The 20,569-nt window shown below is 40.6% G+C and overlaps 1 protein-coding gene across 1 annotated transcript in view; it reads left to right on the top strand.

Annotated features, from left to right (window-relative positions):
- Window positions 1-20,569, top strand: part of MTREX (Mtr4 exosome RNA helicase) — a 325,983-nt gene that overhangs the window by 138,623 nt on the left and 166,791 nt on the right. The window contains exons 16-17 of the mRNA XM_029577212.1: window positions 7,196-7,346; window positions 18,053-18,225. Of these exons, the coding sequence (XP_029433072.1) occupies window positions 7,196-7,346; window positions 18,053-18,225 (324 nt within the window). The remainder of the gene's footprint in view (window positions 1-7,195; window positions 7,347-18,052; window positions 18,226-20,569) is intronic.

Raw genomic sequence — 20,569 nt, 5'->3', positions numbered from 1 at the left:
TCACATTGTTATGGAACGAACAACCATCTCCCTTTCTGTTGCACCTGTCACTTCCCAGTGCGGTGAGGGTTTTGCTCGTGATTTTGCTGCAAAAGTAAAATTGGTTTATGTCATAAAAAAATGAACCGCCAATTAATATCCCAGGCTTTCAACATGCAATTTGAAGTCTGTTTAAAAAGAATTTTACTGGCCCCAAGTCTGGATTTAACTAGCAGTACAGTTTCCAGCGGAACATTACTGCTTTGGTGCGTGCTGCTACATGGATCCCTTGAGGTGTTGGAGTACAGAGCACTGCATAGTCCTGAGAATGCTTTTGGCCATGAGAGGAACTGCATATAACATTAGATGTATAAGAGCCTCTTTATAATGTTCTTGGAGCATGTTGGAAAGGGCTAATGGGACTGACCTTCTGTTCATAAAACGCAGTGACAGGAAGGGGTCTTTAGAGGAGACAGTGGGGTGGCTTAAATATTTGGGCATATGCAGCCAGAAAAGTTTTTCAGTGGTTCAAGAAAGTTCTTAAATGATACAAGTGATAGAAAAGCTAAGATATACTCCAACTATAGGCTGTACTTTAGAAATATTCTCAAGTAAAGACAGTATCCAGTGAAAGGAAAATGTAAAGTGAACAATGAGCCATTGTTTGAAACTGGATTCTTTGTTTTACAAGTGTTAATACTGTGCATATGAGTATAAAATAATTTTCCAGCTTTCATCTTGCTTTATTTCTCTTTAAGCACCCTCCCCCCCATGGTGATTTTTTTTTTTCTTTAGGCCTTCTTTACCCCCCCCCCCACTCTTTTCCCTTTTTGCATTTTCCCATTTTCCTCTCCTAGCTTTGTTTTGTTTTTCTTCTCAGCTTTTATGGCTCATGTGCAAGCATTAAAACTATATCCTCATAGGGCAGTCAGTAGCATTTGTGACCTGCTGCCAGGAATAGACTTAGTCCTGGGGGAATTCTGCACTACTGCGAGGCGCAGAAAATAACAGAGGAGACCCAGCCATGCCGCGAACGGAGCACACAAAGACTAACACCCGCGTGTGCCGTGGGACGCGCTCCATTCGCTGCGAAGATGGAAGGCCCCCGTGTGCTGCGAACGGAGTGTACTCTGCTCGCGGCGAAGATAAAGGCCCCAGTGAGAGGCAATGGGTGAGAGAGAGCATGGGAGGTAAGAGAGCGGGGGGGGGGGGATGCTTTAGTGTGGGTTTCAGAGAGAGGGAGCCTATATGAGGAGATTGTGAAGGAATGTGTATGTGTGTGAGAGATTGGGAGCTCGTGTGTATGAAAAAGGGATTGTGTGTATGTGAGGGTGCTAACCTGTGTGAAGGGATTGTGTATGTGTGAGACAGAGCCTGTGTGAAGGGGTGCGTAAGAGAGAGAGACATAAGTAGCCTGTGTGACGATGTATGTGTGAGAGAGAAAGGGTGTGTATGCAAGAGAGAGGGCCTTGTATGAGGGGATGTGGTTATGTGTGTGTGCAAGAATGTGAGGGAGCCTGTATGAGGGTGTGTGTATGTGTATTAGAGAGAGGGAGCATGTATGTGAGAGCGGGAGGGGCAGTACTGAGAATGGGGTCAAACTCTGGGACTGATGATAGAGTGGTGTTGTGTTTTGGGCATTGAGGCGTGGGTCCTTGGTCGCTGCAAGAGATGGCACCTCCCACAGGGCGGAGCCCTACGGGGTCTTGCAGTGATAGGCTAGCTCTGAACAGAGATGGATACAGAGAAAGTGAGTCTTTATTATACTGCAACGTAGATGGTAACCCGAGGAACGGGCAATATTCCCAGCCAGAAATGGATATGTCTGATGGCAATGTTCCGTCTGAAGGCTGCAGAGTGGAAAGGCAGTTACACAGCCTCACCAGGTCCCAAGAGGGAGATGGGTCTGGTAGTGGTCCGCAAAGTGGGGTAGGCTGAGAACCCAGGCCTAAATGGAAACGCCAGTGAGAATAGATCCGGTAGTGGTCCGTGGTGTTGGGTAGGCCGAGGATCTACGAAGAGAGAGATGAGACAATGCAGAGATAGAACTGGAACAGTAGTACTTACTCTGATGCTGGTAGTTGTAGTAGGAGAGAACCCCCGAGGAGCGGAGGTCCGGGATGAAATAAGGCCCCCGAGGAGCGGGTACCTTAGGCATCCTTGTAGGAGGTAGGCAACCCCAGAGGGTGTAGAGAAGCTAGGCAAGGCCCCTGAGGAGCGGGTATCTTAGGTGTCCTTGTAGGAGATAGGCAACCCCAGAGGATAGGCAGGAGCGAGGCAAGGCCCCCAAGGAGTGGGTACCTTAGGCATCCTCGTTGGTTGCAGATAACCCCAGAGGGCGTAAAGGAGCAAGGCAAAGTCCCAGAGGAGCAGGTACCTAAATCGTCCTGGAGTAGGAGTACACAGAGCGGAAGCGTCTGGTAACGTAGAGAGATCAGCATGGAGGATGCCTTGCTAACTCATATTAGGAGTCGTGAACGGAGTTTAAATATCAGAGCTTGTGACGTCATGCGGTGGGGAAGCCCCCGATGTTCCCACCATGTCGCACATAAAGGATGAGGCTTTCTCCGTCTCTCTCTAATCGCCCATGCCGGACCGGGGACACCGGAGGGGTTGGTGTGGAAAAGCAGAGGCAGCCATCTTCCCAAAAGGAACTGAGTCAGGCAGGAAAAAGGTGAGCAATAGAGGGCGCAGCCATCTGCAACCGGGCGCAACAAGTGGAAGGGGTTGACCCTAGAGGTGGAGGGGAAAGATACTGGCAGATGGAGGAGTTGGGGTCTGAGAGGGCAAAGTGGCCAGGGGAGTAGGGAGAGTGAGTTGAAGGGACACTTACAGTGAATTTCTAGGGAAATTCTACTCAAAATATTTAAAATTCTGCATCTTTAATAACTTTTTTCTGTATTTAAATTGTAAATACTTAGACTGTTATGTAAATTGTATTTTGACCAATATAAAGTTTGCAGAATTTAAAGTTTTTGTGCACAGAATTTTACATTTGTTTGCGCAGAATTCCCCCAGGAGTAAATAGAGTAGCATGGGAATGTGTTCCTCAGGATCCTCAGCAACTGTCAGGGTCTGATCAGGGTGAAGACCCAACAGTCAGAATTGATAAACAGCTTTAATTAAAGAAGCATATATCAAACACAAAACAGGGTCCTGTCTTACAGTATGCAGGAGAAACAAAGTATTCAAGAGCAATTCCTTACCGGGCAAGTGAGCTTTTAGATCCACCTTAACTCATCAGGATTCAAAGCAACTCTTACACCTCTAGCCCACGGAATTAAGGTTTTCTTTGTGTAGCAGAGACTCTGCTGGCTAGGGTTTTAAGCAGGGCGGGCTATCAGGGGTGGATCTCAGGGATGACCAGGAAGGGTTGCACCCTTCCTGGTCATTCAAAGTGCACTTTGAATGACCAGGAAGGGTTGCACCCTCCATGAATTCAGACCCCCGAAAGGGAAGTATTGTTGCTTAAAAATTTTATCTAAAAAGAAAATTCAAACAAAAAACTAAAAATCAAAAAATATAGGAGTAACAGTGACCAACGATTAAAGATGATCCCTAATGCGACTTACGAGCAGAGATGCCAATAAGTTTGCGGGATGGTTTGAGAGTCACTTGATCATCTATAAGAAATTATAAATTATATAATATAAAGCTGTCAATCGGAACTATTTTCAAATTTAATAACCTGACGTTTTATATACTATTATCATATTGTTCGTGGGTTTTTGAACTAAAATTCGAGTCTAGTAATTATTCTCTCAAGAGGTGCCAGCCTGCTGCTCCCACAGCCATCGGACTTTCTGGTCCTCATGAAAATCCCCTCTGCAGCTACAAATTCAGGAGACACTAAGCTCAAATGATCATCTAAAGCAGCCATAAGCGTTGCATACAAAGCTGTCAGAGCTTCACTTTGGAATTTGGCTCCATTGCAAGCAGAGTCCGTCCTCAGTTTGAATGTACATTTGTAATAAATGTTATCTTTGTGACTATAGAAAGGTTCTTAGGCAATGTGTTTATTGAATTTGGTTTTGGGCTGCAGGGTTAGAATTTTAAGGATCTGTTTTATTGAAGGTTTCCCACAAGCAAAAGAATCTTTCTAAATCAGATTAGACTTTATTTCATTTTTTGTTGCCAAATATTACAAAATTCTCAGAAGTGAAATTCCTCAAAATGAACGTTTTCTGAGCTCCTGTTTTCCTTCAGTGCAGTGTTGCAGGACAGCCAAGACCCTTTCACGGTATCAGTAGATAGCACAGGCCATGTGCAAATCTTCTTTTCACCTGTTTCTTAGCTTGTTAGTACAAAAGGAATATAATTGAGAGTTAGACCATAAGAAAATGGTGTACACACATTCTTCATACCTTGAGATTTTAACAGTAGGTGCCATCTCCTTGTAGCAAAACATTGTTACATTTATACCCCGCCCAAAGCACCATATAACAAATTCATAAAATGCAATCCTTAAACAATACAAATTTATATAAACTACCAAAAAATAATTCAATAAAATAAAACTTATACAGCAAAGCAATAGTTATAATAGATTCCCTAATACCTCACTCCCTACTCTCCCTAGGGTAAAGGCCAAAAAGTATCAAAATAAATCATAACACAATCATTTTAAAAATGTCAACACCTGCCCACCCGAAAACCCCAATCTACTAAATCCAAAGTCAACGCATGAGCTACCCTCCACAATAACACATGCCTTAACCTAAAAAGACAACCCTTTCTTCACTAAGCTGTCTTGATAACAAAAGACAGCACATTTTTTTCTCTATATTATATGGTAACATTAAGATCCAAAGGCAGCATAGGCACACCTCAATTCTCCCAAGAAGTAATCCTCCTCCCCTTCCCACTTTGGGGTGTCTCGTTATTACTGCAAGCAGAGAAAAATCTTGGCTAAGGTAAGAGGGGGAAAAAACCATTCAGACATATTTTCCATGAAATAGTTTTGCTTTAGAATTAACACAATTATCGTGAAACTGAATTGGAATTAAAAAGAAATAAACACATGGCTGATGTTTGATCCCCTTGTCTTCCTTCTCCTTGCTATGCCCCTGATTACCATTTGAGTTCAGCTTCAAAAGCACCCAATTTTTGGTTACATAGAAATTGACGGCAGAAAAGGACCCTACGGCCCATCCAGTCTGCCCAGCAAGCTCCCATAGTTATCAGTTTCCCATACTTATCAGTTACTCAGACCGCCAAGGTCAGGGCCTCTTGTTGGTTACTGTTTGAGTCCAATTTCCATCCCCCCACCCCTGCTGTTAAAGTAGTGATGAGAGAGAGTCAGCCTATCAATCACCATCTTATTCCAAGGTATTTCTGCTGCTGTCCAAATTGATTGCTTCTTCATACTGTGCTGAAAGCTATTCTGGTCCAGACATAATTAACCTTTTCTTACTACCGGGCCGATACAGTAAAGTCCGCGGGAGAGCGGGCGAACGCATAGGCCACTCTCCTGTGCGCGTGATTCACTATGCAAATTAGGCCCGGCGGTAAAAACAGGCAAAAGGAAGCGCTAGGGACAGTAGCGCGTCCCTAGCGCCTCCTTTTGGACCGGAGTGGCGGCTGTCAGCGGGTTTGACAGCCGACACTCAATTTTGCCAGTGTCGGTTCTCGAGCCCGCTGACAGCCACGGGTTCGGAAACTGGACGCTGACAAAATTGAGCGTCCGGTTTTCGAGCCGCGGGCAGACTTCAAATTTTTTTTTTTTTTTTTTTACTTTTGGTAACTTTCGGGACCTCCGACTTAATATCGCCATGATATTAAGTTGGAGGGTGCACAGAAAAGCAATTTTTACTGCTTTTCTGTGCACTTTCCCGATGCCCGAAGAAATTAGCTCCTACCTTTGTGTAGGTGCTAATTTCTGAAAGCAAAATGTGCGGCTTGGCTGCACATTTTGTTTTCTGAATCACGCGGGAATACCTAATAGGGCCATCAACATGCATTTGCATGTTGCTGGCGCTATTAGGTTCGGGGGGTTGGACATGCATTTTCGGCCCCTTACAGAATAAGGGGTAACGCTAGCGCGTTGAAAACGCGCATCCAATAGAGGGTTAACAGTGCGCTCTGTTGGAGCGCACTGTACTATATCGGCCCGTACATTCTTTGTTTATAGTTAATTTTCCCACTATCTAAATTGTTGGTACCCATTTTGACTTTCAGTATGTTATGACAAATTTTTTTTTTATCATCAGTCGTTACCATTAGTTTTTTTTCTGTGCTTTGTTAGTCAGTTACGGCCATGCAGGTTACATGTTTGTTAGTTTTTTAATTATATGGTTTAATTTCTTGTTTTATTTACTGCATTTTTATCAAGTTATGCATGTTTTATGAATTTGTTTTGGTTTTTATATTACATTTTATTTCATTTCTTCGTTTTATTTCTTGCAATTTATTAAGTTTTGTATGTATTTTACTTTTTATATGATATTGATGATGTTACTATTTTCTATTGCTGTACTTTTATGAATTTACTTCCATGTGAACTGGTATGATTTTTTAGGAATATCAGTGTATAAAACAAATAAATAAATTAAATGTCTTGTAGCATTCTGAGATTTTGTCTTCTAACTTTATGTGCACATATACAGCTGATCCAAGTCCTTGGATTAGGCTACAGTTCCACATCATTTGGAAAAGAGCCCTTCTTCATGTGTGTATTGGTGCCATGTTTTATCAACAGGCTGTACTATTTTGAATAACATCTGTAGAATTCGATATAGTGGATGTGTGAACTTTATTTCAGTGAGCATCTAACATTTTATTAAAAATCTTAGTTCATTTGTTTGACAATAATGGAACCTCAAGCTCTTCATTCTGTTACTTAATTGAATCCATACTGTGGCCAGCGATTTCAGTCGGAATTTTGTGTTTGATATCTGCTTATCTGTGTAAATGTGGTTGCCAAAAGCCATTTCAGTGGATTTTTTTTTTGTAACAGCTAATCAAGATTTGATGTGTATTGTTCATTGATGTATTGATTTTGTATACTGCTTTGGGTGATTTTCAAACGGGAAGGCAATCTAAAAATATTTATAAAAAAATAAGAATATAGTCCAATATCATGACTCAACAAAATGCAATGTCAGAGCAGACAGTAAAGCCCGGTGCTATTAATGAGCAAGATCTTTATACAGCCCTAGCAAGATGCTTTTATCAATCACGTTACAGTTATTTTTAAGTTTATTATTCTTCCTTTTAGGGTTCAGCTGATCCTCTTAACAGTGCATTTCATCTGACTTACAACATGGTGTTAAACTTGTTGCGTGTTGAGGAAATCAATCCTGAATATATGTTGGAGAAATCTTTCTACCAGTTTCAACATTACAGGGCCATTCCAGGGGTAGTAGAAAGTAAGTATTCAAACAAAGCCTAACAAGTGACTGTTTAGAATACATCTCTATATGACACTGTGAGCAATAGCAGTTCTGTTCTTGTCTATTAGAGCAGATTTCATTTTATCAGGATTCAATAATATAGTCTGGAAAAATGGGCATAGCTTCATTCATGCACAATGGCGCACGTGCATCACCAGCTTACAAAAGACATGTGCCCTGCACCATCCACTCAGAGATGGCAGGGTCCGGGAAAATGTCCAGATTTTAGAACTCCATTTTCAGCTTTCTGATCCTTTTCCCTATTTTGAGTGAGACTGCCCTACACCATTGGAAATGGCAGCACCAGCTCAGCCATTACCTGTTGTCACTACAGCAGGCTGCATGTCCATAAGCTGACTGTGCCATTGAAGTACATGTGCATGTTCCCTGAAAGGCTGCCAATGAGCTACCGCCACCATTATCTGGGCCTGAGAAGGGAAGGCAGCTGACTCTGCCTCAGCTAAGTGCCACTGCCACCTCCCTGTGAGTGCTGCCTCTGCCTTTCCATTAGCTTGAGATTGCTCGGCTTGCACTATTGTCGCTACTGCTGTGTGGCAACGGTTGGGCCCGATCCTCAACTGCTAAGTTGCTGCTTCCATAGCTGGTAGCGGTCTCTCTGCACCGGCCTGTTGGATTCCTCTTCCTCATGCCACTGCTGGTAAGTTCACACAGTTGCCAATTGTACCTGTTGATATAGTATTGGAAAGCATCCTTTGGAGCTGTTTATATTCATGAAGGACTGATTTTCTTGTCTTTTTCTGTAAAGTTTATTTGGAGACTGCCCCCGCACATTGATTTCAAGTATGAGTTGGCAATTTTTCTTCCTATTAAGGCTAACATTGGCCCAGTAGCGAAAAACAGTTCCTACTGTGTTTGGGGACATTTTCTGGGGATGTGTCGTGTCCAAATAATTCACTTACTGGCCGATAGAATATAGTGGGCTCAGCCTAGCACGCAGTAGGATTTGCGTTTTGGACACGCAAGAATAACTCCTGCTGCAATAATGGGATTAGCTTGTCCATAACACGCGCCCAAACCAGCGCGTAGCTAATAGCGCTCATCACATGTAAATGTCATCTAGATGAGGCTATTAGCTATTGCCTTGATGCAAAAAATCACCATGCACCTGACGTGCACATTTTAACACACAAAAATTAACGCCAGCCCCATGGCATTAAGTCTTGATGCACCCCAAGTCTCATCAATAAAGCAAAAAATACTGCTTTTCTGTTGTTCCTCCTAGTTAATATTGTCACGATACTAAGTAGAAGGAACCACAGAAAGCAGCATCTTGATAAAAAAAAAAAAAAAGTCTCGACGGTGGTCAGTTTAGGGAAACGGAACTCAATTTACAAGCATCCATTTTCCTAACTAATGGCTGTGCATGGGTTAGGTAAACGGATGCTTGTAAATTGAGCATCGGATTTCCTAACCCGTGCACAGCCCCATCTCCTGGGTGCCCGGTGCCATGGATGCACGATTTATCCTTAGCCGTGTCCCTTTTAATGCAGCAGCTCATTATGCCATCACATGTCCAGGAGATGTGGCTGTGCATGCGTTAATAAAAAAGGAAACTCAATATGAGCACCCATTTTCCCATGCAGCTTATTTCATCCGCCCCATATGGTCTAACCTAAAGGTTAACTGGCTAAAGGAATATTTGGGCACTTCCCTGGCTAAATTCTAGCCTGCAAATTAAAGGGGTCATTTTGTAACGGGATCGCATGCGAAATGGGACTTGTCACATGCGATACCTAGATCCAGGCGGCGTCAGCACCGGAAGGGGAGGAGTGGGGGTGGACATGGCGAAGAGATTGCCGGCGGCGAAAAGGTAAGAACCCTTATCGTCGCCAGTAACACGCCCAATAGCACCACCTTTCACAGTGGCGCTATTGGTTTGCAAAATCCGGCAGCGATAACACCAGTGGTGCGATCGCTGCCAGCTTTCACAGGCCCGCCCCCGTTACCGCCGGATTCTCTAAGGTCTGCGACCTTAGAAAATCCAGGCCTAAGATAGATAGCTGGAACTTAGCCGGGTAAGTTAGAGGCATTCCAGGGTGTAACCGGGAGCAGACGTTAGCCAGCTAGCTGGGTCATTTATCAATTTGTGTTAGGGCCTTTGTTATTGCACATGTTAATGCCCTAACACAGACGATAAATAACGCAATGCAGATGCAGGTTCCACATTTTTGTTTTATTGATCATGTTGTTTTAAGTCTGTTTTATATTATGTATGTTTTACTATGTAGGGTGCCCTGATTACATCTAGAAGAATAGTTTGTAACTACATGTAAATAAATAAATAAATAAATAGTAATGCCCCTTTCCTCGGAATGAGCTTCATTGATTTGTATGATATTTTGTGTATTTTTCATTGTTTGTTTATAAACATTTTATTGTAAACAACTACAAAATGTATGATGTCATGGTATATAAATTTGAATAAATCATAAACTATCCTTTGCCTCCCACTCAACTAGTTTTTAATTAGTTACTTTAAGGTCCATACTGAGTGTTCCTAATTTATTTATAAATCACCTATGTGCAACGTATCAAAGCCACACTGAAATCCAAGTACACTACATCTTAACACATTCCCCTGATCCAAATCATTGGGCACCTAGTCAAAGAATTTGACAAGACTTACCTCTGTTAAAGGAATAATTAAATAGAAAAAAGACTCTCAAAAAAGCTCAGTAAACATCCTTGGGTGGAATATTTTTAAACAAATTTAAAAGGAAGAAAAGATATCAGAGAGCAACTGGCGATTAATAAGTCACCACTTATCTTCAGTCAATAATCAGTCAGAAAAACCCCCTTTATGTGAAAAAGTGCTATATGTAAATTTGAAAAAAAGATAAGTTCTTCTTTTTCAAGGATATGTTATAAAAACTACATACATATAGCACATTTTTTCACATTAAAGGAAGTTTTTTCTGCCTGCTTGAAGCCAGTGACCTGTACAACAGCATAGTTATCACCTCTTTTCTACCACCTTCCTTATGTACCCTAGCATCTCTCCATGCAAGGGATATACAGTCAGTCCATTACCTTCAGGGAGTGTATTTAAGTGTTGTGGTTGTAAAATATGTTGGGATTTTATTTGCATGAGTGGCACCATTAACTAAACTGTGCAATTTAATGGCAGATACGTGACTTACTCAAATAGCGAAGGGAAATGATGCTGTTAATCATTTCAGCCTAGCAATTGCCGTGTGATGTTATTGTTGATTTTAAAAGAAAGAGTGAGTTTCATACTTGAAACTGCTCTCAGAAGATAGAATATCAGAATTCTGGGTTAGGAGGAAGCTTCACTGGGTCAGGGACCCTACTGCTTGATCTTAATGATTCCAGTGTTTTTTCTCCTCATGAATCAGGCACAGATGTGGGCTGATGTTTGTGATCTGTTTAATCAGTTAGTTTTGGGAACCTTGGCTCAAATCTTTTTTTTTTTTTTTTTTTTTCTTTCATGTGGTGAGTAAAATGCTGTTACTTAAGTTTGTCTTCTGAAAGCAAACTGCAACAAAAAGGAAGATGAATGACTCAGCGTTCTGCTATCATGACATATTTGGGCAAAAACTGCTGACTTTGAAAAGCAAACCGGAGAGCTTTATCATGACTATTGAATGTTTTAATAATTAGTGGGGATTACAGGCGAGTTCAGAGCATTGAAATGTTAAAATGACAAAAACAAATGAAAAACTTGGGTTAGAAACTCAAAACTATTTAAACAACTTTTCTTTTTTCCTAACTGAAGCTGTATTTATTTTGTGTTTTGAGTATGTACTTGATCCGAATATTAGGAAAGAAGGGCCACAGCGCTAATTAAAGTGAACACAGCGACTTGCATTTGCAGAAAGACAGTTCCAAGTAGGAAAAAAAAAAAGACATTTAAGTGGCAATTTAATTATACTATAAACATATAGTGTTCAAAGGGCCCTGCAAGGATCTTGTAGGTGATCTTTTCTTTCCAAAGCAACTACAAACAAAAGGCAACATCCTTTAAGATTAAGGGTTTGGTTTTTTTTATTTGGAGCGAAAATGGTAAAATTATGGAACATTTTGCCAACAGATGTAAGTAATTATAGCTGCAGCAGTAAATCAGTTCAAAAGTAACTTGAACAAGTGTAGAGGAAAAAGATATTGTTGAGCATGATTATAGGTGTATGTTAGGGAAAAGTACTAATTCAACAATTTTGAGCTGGTTGCCATAGTTGAAATCAGGAGAGAATGTTTTTTTTTTTCAGAGCTGTAGAACTATCTCTGGATGCATAGAGGTTTTTTCACCTTCTCTTGGGTTAGTATATAGAGAGAACTGTGAAGCAATTAGAACCCATTTGAACCAAATGAGCCCCTTGTCATCTTTCAGTTTAACCAGCCATGTGACTCTGTTGCCCATTTGTGTGCAAAGGTACCTCTTGCATGGCTAAAGTATCATTATTGCACTAAGCCAATATATAGATATAATTGTTAGTTTAGCATTCTTTCTGATTGACATTGGGAGATGGAGGTGGTGAGAAAAGAGTAATATTGCTAACTGTTTAAACCATGCTACTAACAATGTATACAGTGCATTTTGCCAACCTTGTTAATTTGTCAGTAATGTTTTATGGCATGACACTGCAACTATCAGAGAAGAGGAGGCACTAGGGAATATGATTAGAGGGAAGAATTTGCCTCTACCTGGAGGAGTGGAGCAAAGTCACCAAGGATCACTGGGCACTCTAGATTGTAGAATCTGTAACCACACGCATTTCTCCTGACATCCAATGCTTTCCCATTGCTTAGCCTTCAATCCAGATCCATTTCACGCAGCACAGCTCCACCTGGAAGTGGAATCACTTCTCAGACAGCAGGAGACAGAATCTGTCCCACCCAACCAACATGGCCAGGGGTTAACTCCCACTGTTGCCTTATCTTCATGAAATTTGGAGAATGAGATCTGTCCTGGATTTATGAAGCCTGAGCAAGAATGTATTAGAGAGAAATTCAAGATGTACTCCCTCCACCCCATTCTGTCCTTCATCTAAGCAGGGGAGGGAATGCATGCCCTGCATCTGAAAAATGCATATACCCATCCATCCATCCCTCCCACTGGCACTATCTGTACTTTATAGTAGGATCATCTCACTACCAGTATCAAGTCCTCCCCTTCTGTCTTTCAGAGGTACCGAGGGTCTTTATACTAAATGCCTACCTGTAGTAGCAGTGCATCTCCATTGTCAGGGCATCTGTGTCTTTCCTTAACTGGATGTCAGGCTAGTTATGATGACTTTCCAGGAAGGAATGTAAACCCTTCTATAGAAGACAATTCAACTCCAGCAGTCCCTAGGGTTCCTAATACGTTTTGAAAAATATACCCTGATTTCGTCTCGGAAAATCAATTTCATTGCAGCATGGATAGACACACTTCAGGAAAGAAGATTTCTTCCGTCAGTTCGAGTGGACATCCTCAGGTCCTTGGCTCATTTCTTGGTGAACATGGATCAGATGATAGCCAGGGAAGTTCTAGTTGTTCTGGGTTACATGGCAGTAACACTTAGGAGTGTAGTTTACGCTTGCAGCACTGGAGCTGCCAAGAGCAGGTGAGTGAGGCCCTCACTCCCAGCAGGGATGACTTTTGTCACAGGGAGGAGGATGGAATGGGAGTGATATGTGGATTCAGGGTGGCCTAACAAATAGTTTAACGCTGGGGGTTCCAATGTCCGGGGAGGGGCGCAATAGAAATGTTTACAATAAAAACAGGGAAAGGAGGTGAGAGGGGAAGAAACAGCCTGATAATGTATTTGAGGAGCGCTGGGCAAGACAGGACAGTTTACCGGTAAGGATGAGAGCCACAGGCCCTTTCATTTCTTTTTTATATTGATACAGCATTATTAACCTGTTAACCCAGCTGGATGTACCGATAGGTTATCCGGATATCTCGGCCCCTCCCGGGAATGCCCTTAAAGCATCTCTTCTTTTTTTTTTTTATCTGGCTATATTATAGCTGGATAACTACTTATCCTGCTGCAATTTAGCTGGATAAGTTGCAGAATATTCCACATTTGCTATTTAGATAGATAATTTGAGTTATCCATTTAAATAGGTTTTGAATATGGACCTCATTCTTTCCAAGATCAAATGCACATAAATGTGAGAGAGCTCTTCATTCCTTGGGCTGTAAAAGAGCCTTGGCTTGGTACTGAAAGAGAACTCAGCCATATTGTTAGGGCTCGTAATTCATCTCTTAATATTCTAACCAACTGGACTTACCAGTTGCCAAACATATAATATCCCATTGGCTAGCAGATTGTATCATGGCTTTGGATTACTGGCTCAGTTAAGGCTCATCACGTGAGAGCCATGGCTGCATCAGTGGCTCATCTGTGAACCGGGCCTATTAGAGAGCTACAACTTGGTTATCAATATATACCTTCAAGTCTCATTACTTTCTGGACAATCTAGAAAGAAGTAACAATAAATTAGGACAAGCAGTTTTTACATAGCCTGTTCACCCAGTATTCCACTCTCTATGGTAGGGTCCGGATTGTTTTTTCAGTAAGTGCTCCACTGCAACCCTCCGCTTCAGACTCCCCATGTGTCATAGCTAATTCAGCCTTTCTTGTCAACAGAGAAAAAAAGTTTGCTTGCCATAAATATTCTCAATAGATAGCCAGATGAATTATCCATGCTAAATACCAGCCCACCTCTCTGGAGAACTGACTACCTATCTAAACGTAGCTCTAAAATTGACTGAGGGGCTCACAAAGCAGTGCCACATGGCAACTCCCACACATGCTCAATAGTGTAAAAGCTCTCTGAGCTAAGAGAAGGGTCTGTTCAGCGCCATTCAATGACATCACCTACATGTCTTGGCTCGTTCATCCTGCTGTCTATGGAGAATACAGTATATGCTAAGCAAACTTGATATCCAGAAATAATGTACCTTATTCAATGAAAACCAGTCCACAAATGTTGGGAATTAGGAATCACAAAGCTAGGAAATATAAAAACTTCATGAAAATAAACCATTAAGAAATTTGATGAGCCCAGGGGCTCAGACAAGATTGTAAATATTCAAAGACTTCAAGGTTTAGTAGATGATTTGATGGCAGATGATGGAATTGCTATCCACTTTGGTACTGAGGAAAGAAGTAAGATGAGAGGGATCATAGAAAATATATCTAAGAGTTCTATTTAAGATCATGAGTTTAATGTACAAAGCAACTAAAGGACTTGGGGGCAAAGTACTTACAACAGGTAGTAGAGATTTATAAACCAAGGAGATGCCTCTGTTTAGCATCAGAGTTCTTATTTAAAGTACCAACAGTTATAAAGGTATCGAGAAGCACAAGTAGGACGAAGCTTTTTTCTGTTAAAGGCCCTGAACTGTGGAATTCAGTACCAAGAGAGTTGTGGATGGAGTTAAACTATCTGCTCTTTTGGAAGAGGGCGAACTCTTAGCTTTCTCCATGTTAGATCTGTGAGCAGTATGTTTTAATTCTTTGGCCCAGGGTAGGCAATTTTAATTAAATGTAATTAATTTTATTTCAGTTTAAATTTTGTTTAATATGTATGATTTGTTTTACTAGTTATATATTGGTTCGTTTGATTTTGTTCTATTCTGCATGAAGCAGGAATTCCCCGTGTGAGCGGTTAATAAGAATGAATAGATAAAGTGGTACTTAACCACACACTTGCAAGGAAAATTGAGCCAAAAGGCCCCTGTTTGTAGAATGTCAGGTCTTAGCAAAAGAAACTGTTTCTGCTTCTTTGTAGCCTTGGCTACATCTGGGAATATTCTAAAATTACAGTTTAAAAACTGGGTCGCTCAATGTTTAAAAGACGAACAGAGAACCCAATCTCTATCTGAATCTAGAACGATATTAACAAAATTGATTTCTCATCTTCCCTTTCTAGTGCTTGATTTAAATTTAGGAAATCAAATAAAAACTAAGAGCTTAAACCTTGAACAGATTCTTCCTCCTGTTTCTTAATAGGGAACATAAAATAAACTCTAAATACAGGAAGAAGTGATTTCTCAGGAAATATTTAATATATAATATAATTATATATAGCTGAAAATCTTAAGAAAATTGAAGTACCATGCTGGGTCAGACTAAAGATCCATCAAGCCCAGCATCCTGTCTCCAGCAATGGCAAGTCCTAAAAAGTAAGTTCAGTTTTTTGTTCCTCACCCCCAGCAGCAAATAGTGGGTTTCCTGAAATCACCTGTTTATTAACAGTTTATGGACTTTACTTCCAGGAATTTGTCCAAACCCTTTTTAAACCCAGCTATGCTTGTTGCCTTGACCACATCCGCTGAAGACAAATTCCATAGAAAAATAAACAATCTGTTACCTGTTAGATTCAAGGAGTGTCCCCTGGTCCTAATGTTTGAAAGAGTATTTATTTACAAAAATTTCTAGCCCACATTTTTGCCAAGCACTTGTTAAGGGCGGATAACCATTCTCTATTTACCTGTTCATTCCATTCATGATTTTATCATATCCCCTCTCAATCATCTCTTCTCCAAGCTGAAGAGCCCTATTCTCGTTTACCTTTCTTCATAGGGGAGCAGTTCCATTCCTTTAACTGCTTTTTTTTGCTCTTATTTGTACCTTTTCTAATTCCAATAGATCTTTTTTGAGTTAGGGGTAACCAGAACTGCACACAGTACTGTAGATATCTACAGAGGCATTAGGATCAGCTCAGTTTTGTTCTTCGTTCCTTTCTGAATAATTCCAAACATTCTGTTTGCCTTTTTTTTTTTTTTTAATGCCACTACACACAGCAATGAAGATCTCAATGATTCCGAAATCTTTTCCCTGAGTGATTGCTCATAATGTGGAACCCAGCATTGTGTACATATAATTAGGATTATTTTTCCATATGTGCATCGCTTTGTACACAGGAAAAAGACTTTGGAGTCAAGTAGTCAGCTCCAGCATTTAGAAAGAAAAAGACCTCTCTAAGCCATCAATGGCATCCCAAAGATTTTCCAAATTGACCTCCTTAGGTCTCATTAGGGTCTCACTTGGAGAGAATGCAAAAAAATCAGAAGCCAGGGGAGTCAGTTTGGAAAGTCCCTTCAGACCTTGCCTTTGCAACTGTACCTGGGAGCTTAATTCTTCTGCATCTACTTCAAAGCCTGTAATCTGTGCCCCACCAACATCTCACCTCCTCCGCTTGCAGCTCTGGAGTATTGCCATGGAATCAACCACTCTACCTCTTCAACAGTTTACATTATGCTCAGAATGGGAAGGATCCTTCATACCTTCATCATTAGGAGGCACCTCTGCACTTATTCTGGCATGTTCTCTCTCTGGATCAAATGGAGGGATGCTCGGGGCTGATCAGCACTTCCAGCATTAGCATAGCCAATATCTCCTGCCGAACCCTGCAGAGACTGGCCACCATGCTCATCAGCGGCCTGCAGTCCCCACTGGCATTAAGGGCATCTCATTTGGAAACGCACACACCTTCCCCTTGCACTTCACCGTTGTGACAAGGTAGAGATAGAGAAGCTTGGTGGAGCACTCAGAGCACCTTCACCCTGCAGCTGCCATCATGCTCTGCCCCCTTGTTTGCAGCCAGTATTCTGTGTTGTTTATTCTTTGTCACTAGAAACCAAAGTCATCCATTTATCCACAGATTAAATATAGTACAAGCTTTTTAACATTGCGTTAACCCTACTCTGGAGGGTCCTCCTTAAAACCTTTGACATTAAATAGCAGAAATACATCTTTCTTAGTTCTGCTGATTGATAAATAGTGGCAGTTTAATATTTTTAATAACTTGTCTGTTTTCTGCCTGTCTCATCACACAAATGAGGTCAGGTCATAGGTGTGGTAAAGTACAATGCTAAAGGAGAAGGTTCAGCTGTAGTCACGTGTGGCATATGGTTTTATTGTGGATGTGCCCAAATCTACCAGACACATCACACTAAGAGATCGGGCATTCTCTACAGCCATTCCACCGTTATGGAACTCCATCCCCTCAAACCTCAGACTGGAAACATGCATCTCAACCTTCAAAAAAAGACTAAAGACATGGATATTCACACAAGCATTCCCGGACTCAAACTGATCTATTTCATCCATACCAATCCCTACCTTCACCTACACCATGATTAACCATCTCCACTATTGTTTATATGTTTGAATTAATGACCTGTCCTTTCTCTTCTTTCTCTGCCAAGTTCTAATCACCCTGTTATATGTAACTGCCTTTTTCTGCACCATTGTTTTAGTTTATGTTTACGATACACCCTTATTTTATGTGAACCAGCATGATGGGACTGCGTTCTCGAATGCCGGTATATAAAAACCCGAAATAAATAAATAAAATAAATTATCTTTCATTTGACGTATTTACAGTTTGTGACTGAGAGAGAGGCTTTATTGGAGTGTTTATTTTGGTGAAGTAAAGAAATAGTCTGCATGCATGTTACTTCACTGTGTGTGCACTGATCCCAAGCCTAATAATCTCTGATATAAGATTCCTGGACACTTGCATTCTAGTTTTATTGAGCCCTTTTATACATTTCCTCAAAGTAAAGCTTTAGTACCTGGATTTCTATTAACATCCTTATTAACAGGATTTGGTAGTATTGTCTGTTAAAATAGTTTATTCTTTTTTTTAAATTTGAGTGCTGTCACCTGCCCAGATATGACATGCAGCAATGCTTTTATTTCCAGATGTAAAGAAATTGGAAGAACAGTACAATGAAATTGAAATTCCAAATGAGGAAAGTGTGGTGACCTATTACAAGATCCGCCAGCAACTTGCCAAGCTGGGTAAAGAGATTGAAGAGTTCATTCACAGACCCAAATACTGCTTACCATTTTTGCAGCCAGGCAGGCTGGTCAAGGTACCCTGTTTTACTTTTTCTGTTTGCTGATGTTTCCATTAATGATTATCATAATTCAAAAAAAAAATTTTTTTTGATGTAGCAACATAAAAATTGATATTCGATTGTATTTGACAGAAACCCAAAGAGACTGGAATTCTTCCTTTCTAGTTTGTTGGACTAAATGCTGTTCAAGGCATTTGCTCTATTTAATATTTATGTATTTATTTGGGCATTTTAGATACCGTTGTTCCAAACATAGATTACAACAGTTTACAAGATCCGCCTGCATATTCATGGTCAACGATCACATACTGTGTGTTAGCATTCACCTTCTAGTTCAACACCGCATTGTATACATATTCTCATTCATAATCATAAGTATTTTAGGAAATTACCCTAGCTACTGTATATTCTAGTTCTTATTCGTGCATTTTCTAATCTAGTTAGCCATGTTTTTAACACTGGAATAATATGCCCCCCCACCTACGCCTGGAACCATGCCACAAAAAATTCAAACAGAATCTTAAAACATGGCTCTTCAAACGAGCATACCCCGACTAATTGACTACCATCCACATCTACAACTCTACCCCCCTACCTGATCCAAACTTACTAATACACTTCCCTCATCTACCCACCTTCTCTTCTCCCTCCTCCTCCCACTTCCATATTCCCTTCTGCTCACACTACCCCTCCGCCACCCCCTCCTCCCCTAACCTTTACTATTTCCCATGCTAACATTCCATATTCCCTCCAGCTCACCCTACCTCTCCGCCCCCCCCCTCCTCCCCAAACCTTTACTGTTGCCCATGTTATCAGTCAACTTTGACTGCCTCCTCCCTTGTATATAGTTAATTTTCAGTCTCTTGTATATATTTTACAAGCAGATAATAATCTATTGTAAAGCCTGCTACTATATCATTTTATATTGTGAACCGTTATTTATATTCATTGTAAAGCTATTTGCTATGTTATGTTACACTGTGAACCGAGGTGATGTTTTGCTACGTGCCCCGGTATATAAAAATTCTTTAAATAAAATAAATAAATAGTTCATATTCATGCATTTTCATGGTCAACCTAATGGGGGATACAGGTTCTAATCCTACATCATTCATTACTTATTGCTCGCTCTATTAACATCAATTTCATCACATCTAAAATGTTTGTTAAATTCCAGGTTTCACACTCCCACAACCTACTTGACCCCTTTTAGGGAGCCATCAGGACGAAGCTTCCAGCTCAGAGAGCCATGAAGATATCTAAATGCTTTTTAGTTTTACTTGCATGTAGCAACCCAGAAATTCTGGTGCAGACCACAAATTTATTATTTGCTCCTTTGAAGACTGTATTGTATTATATGTTATTGCAATAGACGCATGAAGGAGCCTTTCCGTTTTCCCAGTATATTTGTTAGCTGCTGAAGGCCTGAAACTACGAGCTGAGATTTAAGCCTGCACTGTTTCTTGCTTAGTTACTGCTTTAGTTTGATACATTCTAATTGAATTGTATATCAGTCCTAAGGCATAAAAGTGCTATCACCTGCCGAGCACAGCAAGGACCTAACACATGTATGATGGATATTCCCCTAAACACCATGTCTGTAAACCTGTTTTTGCAGGCTGGCCCTCTAATTCTTTCGAATTTTTTCATAAGTGAAATACCTTTTTAAGAACTAGTCATAAGAGAATGAGACAAGCTTTATTGTGAGCTTGCAAAGGATTGATGTTGAAACAACAAAGTTCATACACAAAAAAAAAACAAAAAACTACAACCCCCTAATTAACTTTGAATTTATCAAGTTGTTTACTTTGAGAGAAAAGGCCTGCAGAGGCTTGCATACAGTGTAATCGAAACCTAGTCTTAAAGCTTGTTTTACGGTATTTACAAATTGTCATTTGTTTTTATTTACTTTGCTTTCATCCCAATGAGCAGGAAATGTCTTTAATTTTATTTTCAGAACCTCTTAAGGTTATGAAGATCATGTCATTTAGAGTTAAGAACTGTATAACCACGTCTTTAGTTTGGTATTGAACATAAGACATTTTGAAGCTCCCAGCTCTTGTCAGTACCAGTATATGGGAAAGGCTAAGGAATGGAGAAGGTAGTATGACCACACCTTGAGTGTTGTGTGCTGTTATGAAGAAAGACTGTACAAGTTAGTGTTCCTCAGCTTGGAGGAGATATGATTGAAGTTCATAAAATCATGAGTGGCATAGAAAAGCTGTTTACCTTATCAAATACATTAGTTCAAAGACTAGGGGTCACATCATGAAAGTAACTGGTAGCAGATTTAAAAAAACCGAAATGCCCAATTAAACTTTGAAACTTGTTATCAGAGAATGTGGTCAAGGCCAGTAGT

This window comes from Rhinatrema bivittatum, chromosome 1, assembly GCF_901001135.1.
Source record: "Rhinatrema bivittatum chromosome 1, aRhiBiv1.1, whole genome shotgun sequence".
NCBI classification, from domain to species: Eukaryota; Metazoa; Chordata; class Amphibia; order Gymnophiona; family Rhinatrematidae; genus Rhinatrema; species Rhinatrema bivittatum.
The sequence above is the reverse complement of the archived record's forward strand: the minus strand, read 5'-3'. Positions and strand labels throughout refer to the sequence as shown.